Source organism: Tasmannia lanceolata, unplaced genomic scaffold (assembly GCF_043159265.1).
Source record: "Tasmannia lanceolata isolate RefF3 unplaced genomic scaffold, GAP_Taslan_0.1 ptg000013l, whole genome shotgun sequence".
Taxonomy (NCBI): domain Eukaryota; kingdom Viridiplantae; phylum Streptophyta; class Magnoliopsida; order Canellales; family Winteraceae; genus Tasmannia; species Tasmannia lanceolata.
Window position 1 is genome coordinate 1,327,774 of NW_027518690.1, and position 9,947 is coordinate 1,337,720.

Genomic DNA, 9,947 nt, shown 5'->3' on the forward strand with positions numbered 1-9,947 from the left:
TTAGAAAGGAACTTGATCGTGAGATGTTATAAATTCACATCAATCCTATTTGGCCAAATTTTTTTTTCTAATCTAGATATGTATAGATGTTATGATCAATGGTTAACCAACTGAGAGAATGTTAGATCTTATGTGAGCAAACATTGGTACAAGATCAATGGTCAAGAGTGCTGAATGAGATTAAGTGTGAAATTACTGGAGTTACCATTGACCAAAGTAATCAATAAAAGCTGTAACGGTAATCAATACAACTTATCTTTAAGCATGGATTATTAGTGTAGTCCTAAGTTCGACTACATTAGGAAGGTTCTGATAATGTAGTTGGTTAAATTGATTAAAGCAATTAGAGTTCTATTGTGTGTAGAACTCTAAGAGGGTCTTTCCTAAATAAGGGCTTGGTCTCTGCTACACCAAAGAGATAGTATAAGATCCAACCTAGATCAATGCCATGGCCAATCAAGGTAAGTTTCCAAATCATTTTTGTATTCTAGTGATCGATGATGCACGGGTAGATTTACGTACTTCCATTAGATCAAAGGTTTACATCATGGGTTTTGCTGCTTACAACTAGTAAAAACAAGGGCAGATTCCTGGATATGTACTGAGGTGTTTTTAATGCAGAAAAAAATGGAGTACAAAGGGTCATTTCAAGTTCATGGAATATATATTATTCTACACTAATATATTAAATGAAGCCGGCTGGGAAGCAGAAAGCAACACTTACTCTCTCTCAAAAATTGGAAGTGCAAGAAGTGATGGATGGTCCTACATTTCATATACTTTATCTATAAATAGAGGGTGTAAGTGAAGGTCGAGAGAGGTCGAGAGAGAGAGAGAGAGAGAGAGAGATGGAAAACCAAAAAGAGGGAGTAATTGGGAGGGACTCTGGTTCATGGAGAGGTAGCAATCGCATTGTTTCTCTAGACATTGATGAAATAACAGATGATGGCAAGCAGCATGACCAAGTTCAAATCGAGCAAGAAGATAAGCATAAAGTGGGTCTTTCTTTCCTTTTTTCTCATCTCACATCCTTTTCTAACTCTATTATTTGGGAAAATCTGATTTTTTTTTTTCTGATCCCGCATCCTTTTCTAACCACCCTATTATTTGGGAAATCTGATAAATCTTCTTACTTTTCATTAGAAACCAGGATGGAGAAAATTCTTATCCTATGTAGGCCCCGGATTTCTAGTCTCCTTGGCTTATCTTGATCCTGGCAACTGTAAATCACTCTCTCTCTCTCTCTCTCTCTCTCTCTCTCTCTCTCTCTCTCTCTCTCTCTCTCTCCTTTTGTATACTTTGATCTTTTTTTGTTTTTCTGAAATGATACTAACTTTGAGCTTTTGATGGGAAATTAATTCCACAGTGGAAACGGACCTCCAAGCAGGAGCAAATCATAGATACGAGGTAAGGGAATGCATCCATACATTCCTAGAAAAATGATATTTCCACCCCTTTATCCACCATTTCCAGCCCCTTTTCTTTCTATCTTCCTAAGAATAACTACCTTTCCACCCTATTTTGTATGTTATTTCCATGAAATGAAGTCATTTTCTTAGAAACAAAATGGGTGGAAATATCATTTACCATATTGATATGTACATATAGATGCACCATAAACTGAAAATAACAAAAACCCAACTTGTGATTGGCAGCTCCTGTGGGTGATTCTTATCGGAATGATCTTCGCTTGCATTATTCAATCACTCGCAGCCAATCTCGGTGTATCGACGGGTAAGAAAATTCATATAATTAAAGAAAAATATGTAAATAAAAAATTTCTGTTCCACATTTGATCTTTTTCAGGGAAGCATCTCTCCGAACTCTGTAAAGCGGAATACCCGAAATACATCAGATATTGCTTGTGGTTTCTCGCAGAGGTTGCTGTAATTGCTGCCGATATCCCCGAAGGTCTCTCTTCTTCTTCTTCTTTGTTGGAGTATAAATGATTAAATAACACCAACTCTAACAACTTAAGCTTGTGGAGTAATTGGTTGTTTCACATGGTGTTAGAGCTATTGCCCCACGGCACATGTCTTGGTTTCAAAACCCAATAACTCCTTGATATTAAAACAAAATTTACAGTCCACCCAAAAAAAGAGGGGCCACGCGGCTTAAGGTTTTGGAGGAATTTTTGTTTCACATTCTTCTTCTTATTAGTTTTGGGTATTGAAAATTTTGGTTAATTTGCATTCTCTCAATGCTTCTTCTTATTTTTTCTTCTTGTTAGGGGTATTGAAAATTTTGTTTTTCTTTTACAGTGATTGGGACGGCCTTTGCTCTGAACATACTCTTTCACATCCCTGTATGGACGGGTGTCCTGTTAACGGGATTGAGTACTTTATTACTTCTTGGGTTGCAGAGATATGGGGTAATTTCCTTCATTATTTCTGTTCTCGTTGGTTGAAGATGCACTAGAAAAAACAGCACACACAAAATGCGTGATTAGAGTGAGGCAAAGGAAAAATAATAAACAGCAACTCAACAACACTTACATGACGTGTGCCGAGTCAAATATATGGGAAATGATATTTCCATGCATACCTTTTACTTGTGTTTTCTTAAAAATGACAATAATTCCACTATCTTTGTCTCTTCATGAAAATGAAGTCATTTTATGGAAAAGACAAATAAAAGAGAGAGTAAATGCTGATTTATGTGTGTATGTGAAATACTATTTCCATTCCCTTTTATTTGTCTTTTCTTAAAATTGACAATATTCCCACTAAGAAAGTCTTTTTTTAGTAAAAGTAAAGTCTTTTTTTAGGAAAAGACAAATAAAGTGGGTGGAAATGATGCAAAAGGGGGTGAAATTACATATGGGGCTGGTACAGACACCCTTAATATTGGGCATGACACTAATGTCGGTTTGTCTTATATGTATAAAAGAATAAGCAAATCAAATAAGCCAAACTTACATGCAGCAAAGTGCAATATTACTTTCGCTACTGATATTGGCACTGCCATGTTTTAATAATTGAACTAACTCTCCTTGTCATTTCTTTTTTAATTGTCTTATGAGAGCTTTTTGGGAATTGTAATAACATTTGACAGGTGGTTAAATAATAAAAGACAAAGTGAGTTAGTGCAATAATCAAAACATGGTAGTGCGAATCTCAGTTAGGCAGCAAATTCCAATTCTATATGTACCTAATTCTGTTTAGAAGTACAAAAACATAGAAACAAAAAACAAGTATAGCTATCTTGTCTTCTAATAAAACAATATGTCATTATTTCCTAACCTAACAGGAATGTAAACATCAACGAACTACTCTTCCCATGCATATTGGACAAAGCATGAATTATGCTGACGATTGGTGTTTGAAATGATATTTCCACTCATCCAATTGGTGTGAATGATGTGATGTCCTAAACAACATATGGAACCCCTTATACTTAAATATGGCCTGCCAATCAGAAATTAGAATGGGCATCTTATTCCGAGCCAGCATCATTTTGTTGTGAAGTGACATTTCCATCCAATATTCTCACTATTTTTTGTTTGCCTTTTCCTGAAAAAAGATTCATTTTTAGGAAAAGACAAATAAAAGTAGGTGGAAATATTTATATTTTCATCCCCTCTTGATTTGTCTTTTCTTTAAAATGACAATATTTCCACTCTCTTTTGCTTGTCTTTTCCTGGAAATAAAGTTATTTTTAGGAAAAGACAAGTAAAAGTGGGGTGTGTGTGTGTGTTCCATAAATGATATTTTTATCCCCCTTTCACCTCTCTTTTCTTAATAAAAGACTATATTTCTGCTCTCTTTTGTTTGTCTTTTCGTGAAAGTGAAGTCATTTTTTAATAAGGAAAAGACAAATAAAAGTGAGTGCAGAGATCATATATATACACCCTTAATATTAGGCATGACACTAATGTCGGTTTGTCTTATATGTATAAAGTGTAAGCAAATCAAATAAACCAAACTAACACGTTGCAGAGTGTATAATTCTATAGGCTTCAAATTCCAATTCTCTATGTACGTAATTCTGTTTAGAAGTACAAGAACAAAGAAAAACAAACAAGAGACTGATTCTATTTAGAAGTACATGAACAAAAAAAAACAAGAGAGTAGGTGTACTATATTTCTCTTAACTCTTGCGTGCTTTTCTTGTATGCTACTAAAACAATATAGCTTCTTTCGTAAGCATGAGAGGAATACATCAACGAACTCTTCCCATGCATATTGGACAAAATTATGCTGTCGATTGACATGGGGAGTGATATTTCCACCCATCCAATTAATTCGTGGGAGTGATTCAGTGATTGGATGTCCTTTGAATATGAGGTTGTGTGTTTAGTTCTTTGTGTTGGTTTTTGCACTTTTTCCTGTTGTGAGTTTTTAGAGTCAACTCATTTTGCTGGAGAATCGAGTCAACTCGGACCAGTTTTGAGTTGATGAGGTTTAGTACTATAATTGAAATCTTGTATTCAATCAATTAAAATAGAGACAAAAATGATATACACAATGAAATGACTGGATTAGAGAGCTGATAAGAGTTTTCTTCTTCTTCTTCTTCTTCTTTTTTGTTTGGTAGGTTCGAAAACTAGAGCTCTTGGTTTTAACTATGGTGTTTCTCATGGCGGGTTGTTATTTCGGAGAATTGGGTTATGTTAAGCCCCCTGCATCAGAGGTGTTCAAGGGGATGTTTGTACCAAAACTCACGGGCAATGGCGCCACTGGAGATGCCATTGCACTCTTGGGTGCGCTTGTAATGCCGTAAGAATCATTGATCAATTTTATTACTTTTCTATCATATTCCTCTTTTAGTATGACAATTAGTTCTTCTTTTTCTCTCTTTTTCTCTATTTACAGGCACAATCTTTTCTTGCATTCTGCTCTTGTTCTATCAAGGAAGATACCGCAATCTGTTAATGGGATCAATGTAAGCTTACACACACACACACACACACACAATAGTAAAAGTTAAAACAAGATCAGACTCAATTTGAATTGAATGACTATTGTTTAACATGTTGTGATTTAATTTAGAATGCATGTAAGTACTTCCTTATCGAGAGTGCCTTCGCTCTATTCGTGGCATTCCTCATCAATGTGGCCGTGGTGTCTGTGTCTGGTACTGTCTGCTTCGCAAAAAATCTCTCCGAAGAGAGCGCCAATAGATGTGCCGATCTCACTCTCAATTCTGCATCTTTCTTACTCAAGGTGAGTCCAACTTGGTTGATCTTATTAAGATAATTTTTTCTTCCTTTTGTCCTTTTATCATTCAGCATGTTATCAACTATGTTGCATTACGAGTCATGATAGTGTTAGGATTTGACACGGATATGAAGTGTCAGATTGAGCAAACCCTACAAAAGATTCATGGGTTCGTCAATATATTTTAATCAATTCTCAAATTTTAATTTGTTTTTACATAATAATATAGTTATAACAAGTAACATATTAAAATTTAAGTAGGTTAAGTAAATAAAATGTTTTATTTCTATGTAAAACCTTACTGTTAGGATGGTTTAAACTCAAAAGATACGGTAATTGTAAAGTTATGATAGTAATATTGAGAAAAAAATAGATAAAAGAGATCTAGTCAGAAGTGTCACAAAGAATCCTAAAGTATTGAAATACGACATGTGTCCTACATGGGTACTTTGCCCATTCAGAAGAATATGTGTAACATAGGTTATCAGTAAAAAGGAAGAAGACCCAACACAGAAGATCCTGGCAAATTCAATATTTCCTCAAATAATTCAGTTACTAAGTAGAACAATAGTATGGAAAAATAATACCAACATTCGATTATTTTATTGTTTGCAGAATGTGTTGGGAGGATCGAGTTCTAAGGTATACGCCATAGCACTGCTGGCTTCGGGGCAGAGCTCCACCATAACAGGCACTTATGCAGGGCAATACATTATGCAGGTCAGAAGATTGACTTATTTTCATTCATATAGATTTGTTTGTGTATGCAATCCAGTTTCATTTTGGGTGCAATTTGTGTGTAACTGCACCAAAAATGCAATTGGATTCCACTCCAAAACAAACCCCCATGTAGTTCTTTCGGCCATGTTGGCAACACTTAAGAAATATTCCATTGAATTTTTACAGGCCCGGTTGTGAGTGTCAGAATAAGATCATATCTTACAAGATCTGTTCGTAGATCGACGAGGGTATATTAAGTATTTGTTTTAGATTAGATAACTGCATTAGATTAGGATAATCTCAAAATAAAGAGGGTGGGAGTGAACTACATTGGATTAGGATAATCACTTTTTATGGTTATCTTTGTCTTTCCTTGTTTATCCCTTAAGTACTCTACATAAGCACTATTAGGATTGATTGTAATCATCCAAGATTAATCTCCTTCTTCATCCTTTTCCATCCCTCTCACACAATTGGGCCTACCAATATTCGCTGAAGTAATTTTTTATTTCCAAATATGGCTTCATCTTGTCACCTTTAATTAATTTTTTGTCAAAAATCAAATAAAAAAATCAGGGCTTCTTGGATCTCAAGATGAAGACATGGTTGAGGAATCTTCTGTCACGGTCCATCGCCATTACTCCGAGCCTCATCGTCTCCATCATTGGTGGACCATCGGGTGCTGGCCGACTAATCATCATCGCCTCGGTATCTCTTTATTCTATTAATTAAAACACAATATTGCAAATTTGTAGATGGGCTTTCCTCCATATCACATATCTCTTTTTTGCACGTACAGATGGTATTGTCATTTGAGCTTCCATTTGCTCTGATCCCTCTTCTCAAGTTCAGTAGCAGTAAAACAAAGATGGGACCACACAAGAACTCAATCTATGTGAGTTTTTCTTACTACGAGTTTTTCTTACTACAGAATATTTAAGCATGTTGTTTGTTGTTGGAGTTATTTTCTTGGTGTGATAGTGGTTGTGACATTCAAATAAAGTAATATATATTTGATAAGATCAGAATAACCCACAATAAGATATCATTCATTCACATTCTCTACCAAAAGTAATGAACTGGGGCACTTGCTTTCTCTATAATATACACTAACGATGTTTCTTTCCATTGTCATTCACTTTCTTACTATGGAAAAAAATTTCATGGGAATATTTTAATGGAATTTTTCTACTGTGGGTTTTCTTAAACCTCATGCATAGCATGGGTGGGGCCCATCATTTTACAACATGTTTTGATAAGGTGATGCCCATAATTTTACACCCTTACATAAGCATGGGTGGGGCCAACATGTTTTGGTTATGGTACGACCCACATCTCTCCCAAACGTAAGAGTCAGAGGTTACTCAATAAAACTCAAGCACATTCTTCTATTAATTTATTTCTTACATTTTAGAGTGAAAAAAATCTGAGCTATAGCAATATGGGTCATTTTACACTAAATAGGAACTTGTGGGCATATTCTGTTTTGAATTGGTAATATGGTTGAAACATGAACATTTTAGTTAGAAAAAACTGGTCGGATTTTATTTGTTCTGACTTAGTTACATTTACTTTGATATGTGCAGATCATTGTGATCTCTTGGCTCCTTGGCTCTTGCCTTATTGCTATCAATATCTATTATTTGAGTACTGGTTTTGTTGCCTGGATCATCAACAATAGCCTCCCCAAGGCCGCCAACATTTTCATAGGCATCATTGTGTTTCCTCTCATGATTATCTATGTTCTCTCGGTTATTTACTTAACCTTTAGGAAAGACAAAGTTGTCACCTTCATAGACACAAGCCACTCTTCAACGCAAACTCAAATGGAGAAAGGCACCTTTCATGCCACTACAAGTTCCCACGGAATGGATGAAATTCCCTATAGAGAGGACCTCGTCGACGTCCCACTTCCCGAATAGATATCAAGAGTGATCATATTATCATGTCGAGAACTCGATGAGTTCTAAATCATGATACCTAGAAGAAGGAGGAGGAGGAGGAGGAGGAGAAGCAGAAGGGGAGAGGGATCATCCGCCCTTGTTTTACACTACATAGTTTGAATTCCTCTCACCAACTAATGTAAATTAAAGTAGTCGTCGCTTATTTTGTGTTCTACGCTTGTAGTTGATGCCATGGGATCCTCTTTGAAGGCAGAAGATGGGAATAAACTGAATGTAATTTGTCCTCCAATGAAAGCATAGCAAAATTCCTAAAAAATGAATAAGAATTAGATGTAATACATTAAGCTATTTTTGTTAGTATTAAGGTCCAAAATGTCCCATACTATGTTGCTTGATGATAATTGTTCATGTAGAGAACAATCAAGAACATAAAAGAGCTCCAAAATCTGGATCATCAGCATAAAATAAAATAAAATAAATGGCGGCGAGTGCAAGAGGTTCCTGTCATTGTGAGGTCTGGGGAGGACCAGATGCACGCAGCCTTACTCCTGCTTTGGAGATAGGCTGTTTTCAGTGACACAATGGAGCGACCTTACCGTTGCGCCAAGGATCATCAGCATAGTGGCCAATAAAAGTATTGTATACGTGGATCTCCCTCGAAGACTCATGGCTATTGATACTAGCAATGGTGCCAGCTTGCCTCGTTTCTTTTTTTTAAATTGCTACTGTGAAAACACCTAGGTTGCGTCTGGAACTGGTTTTGACAGCAGGTTAAATAATAAAAGATAAGTGAGTTCGCCCATTCTCTCTCTCTATCTCTCTCATCGTGGCGTTCTTTTTGCTAGTAAGCATTGACTACAAGACGGTGATTAGGGTACGATTATCTATGATAAGCATATTATAGAGAAAGAGAAAGTTGTATCATACTTGAGCTGAAAGTTACACTTAAGTACATATTAATCATACATTTAGAACTAAGTATATGACAATCACCATAATCCAAATTAGGTTAACCACTTCATATGTGGATCAACTGCTACCTAAAAAATTATCTTAACTTTCCATTTATCAATGAAAGTGGACCCCTGTCCTTTCCCTTATAAATTTTTTTGGTCCATTTGGATGTATGTAACATAGAAGTAGAAGGAAAGGAAATCATAATCCCATTTCTTTACTTTCCTTTTCCTCGAGGAAAGTCAAACATTTGAAATGGCTTGCATTTGATAGTAAATGACAACCAAACATTGGTGGGAAAAGGAAAACATGTCTTTTTGCTTTGATTTCATCACTTTTTGGTGCAACCATATGGACCATCTTGGGTTTAGGTGGAGTGGATATAGGTCCTGGGTATAGGACCGAATTACTATAATCTCAACTCTAATCCGACTGGTTTAATCTGTTTTTTTTCCAATCAGGCCAGGGTTTTTTCTTTTGAAATGGCACCCAATCAGGCCAGGTTGAGTCGGGTTAACCTAGAGCAAAATAATAAAAATATATATAAAGAAAATAAGGAAATGATATTATCACAACCATATTTTGATATTTTCGCTAACCCATCTTGTCTTTTAGTATTTAAAAGCTGCAAAAAGGCTATTACATTTCCCGAAAGGACTTACCACAATAAAGTTAGGATGGAGGTCCGGTTGGATTGCCGCTAACCCAACATGAAATTAAATCAGGTTGGTTGCATGCTTTACTAATTATTAAGTATTTTCTATTTTCTTTTAGATTTTCTTGATTCTTTGTTTTTTTTTAAATAAAAATAAAATCAATTTATTAATGTCATCAGGCTTGGCCCGTTTGGAGGATTCAAACGGGCTGTTCCAACCCGGTTAAACATGAAGCAATCATTTTCCCAATCCAGTTTAAACCCAATTTCAAACAGGGTTTTAAAACTAAACCGGGAAAATTGTGACTAGCGGTGGCAATGGTTCGGTTTCGGTTCGACCCCCAAAGAAACCGAACCGAAACCGAATTTTCGGTTCGGTTCCACCAATTTTGCCACCCCTTACTCATAATCATTGGAAATATTCGGTTTCGGTTCGGTTTGATCCCCAAACCAAACCGAACCGAAATTTGAATCGGCCAAACCGAAATCGAATATTCAGTTCGGTTTTGGCTCGGTTCCGGTTCGGCCAATTTTGCCACCCCTAATTGTGACCCA

The 9,947-nt window shown here is 36.0% G+C and overlaps 1 protein-coding gene across 1 annotated transcript; it reads left to right on the forward strand.

Annotated features, from left to right (window-relative positions):
• The first annotated feature begins 347 nt into the window (after positions 1-347).
• LOC143890670 (metal transporter Nramp7.2-like) lies at positions 348-8,109 on the forward strand. The gene is made up of 14 exons (XM_077395354.1): positions 348-461; positions 622-995; positions 1,144-1,222; positions 1,367-1,407; positions 1,656-1,734; positions 1,807-1,911; positions 2,262-2,371; positions 4,537-4,718; positions 4,815-4,884; positions 4,992-5,165; positions 5,775-5,879; positions 6,456-6,587; positions 6,679-6,774; positions 7,466-8,109. Exons 2-14 carry the CDS (start codon positions 849-851, stop codon positions 7,799-7,801), a joined length of 1,656 nt encoding a protein of 551 aa, XP_077251469.1. The 5' UTR covers positions 348-461; positions 622-848; the 3' UTR covers positions 7,802-8,109.
• Positions 8,110-9,947: the final 1,838 nt, after the last annotated feature.

Coding starts and splice junctions, on each gene's coding strand:
- LOC143890670 (XM_077395354.1), top strand. CDS start 849: ATGGAAAACCAAAAAGAGGGAGTAATTGGGAGGGACTCTGGTTCATGG. Junction 5,880..6,455: donor CAGGGCAATACATTATGCAG/GTCAGAAGATTG, acceptor TAAAAAAATCAG/GGCTTCTTGGATCTCAAGAT. Junction 6,775..7,465: donor CACACAAGAACTCAATCTAT/GTGAGTTTTTCT, acceptor TGATATGTGCAG/ATCATTGTGATCTCTTGGCT.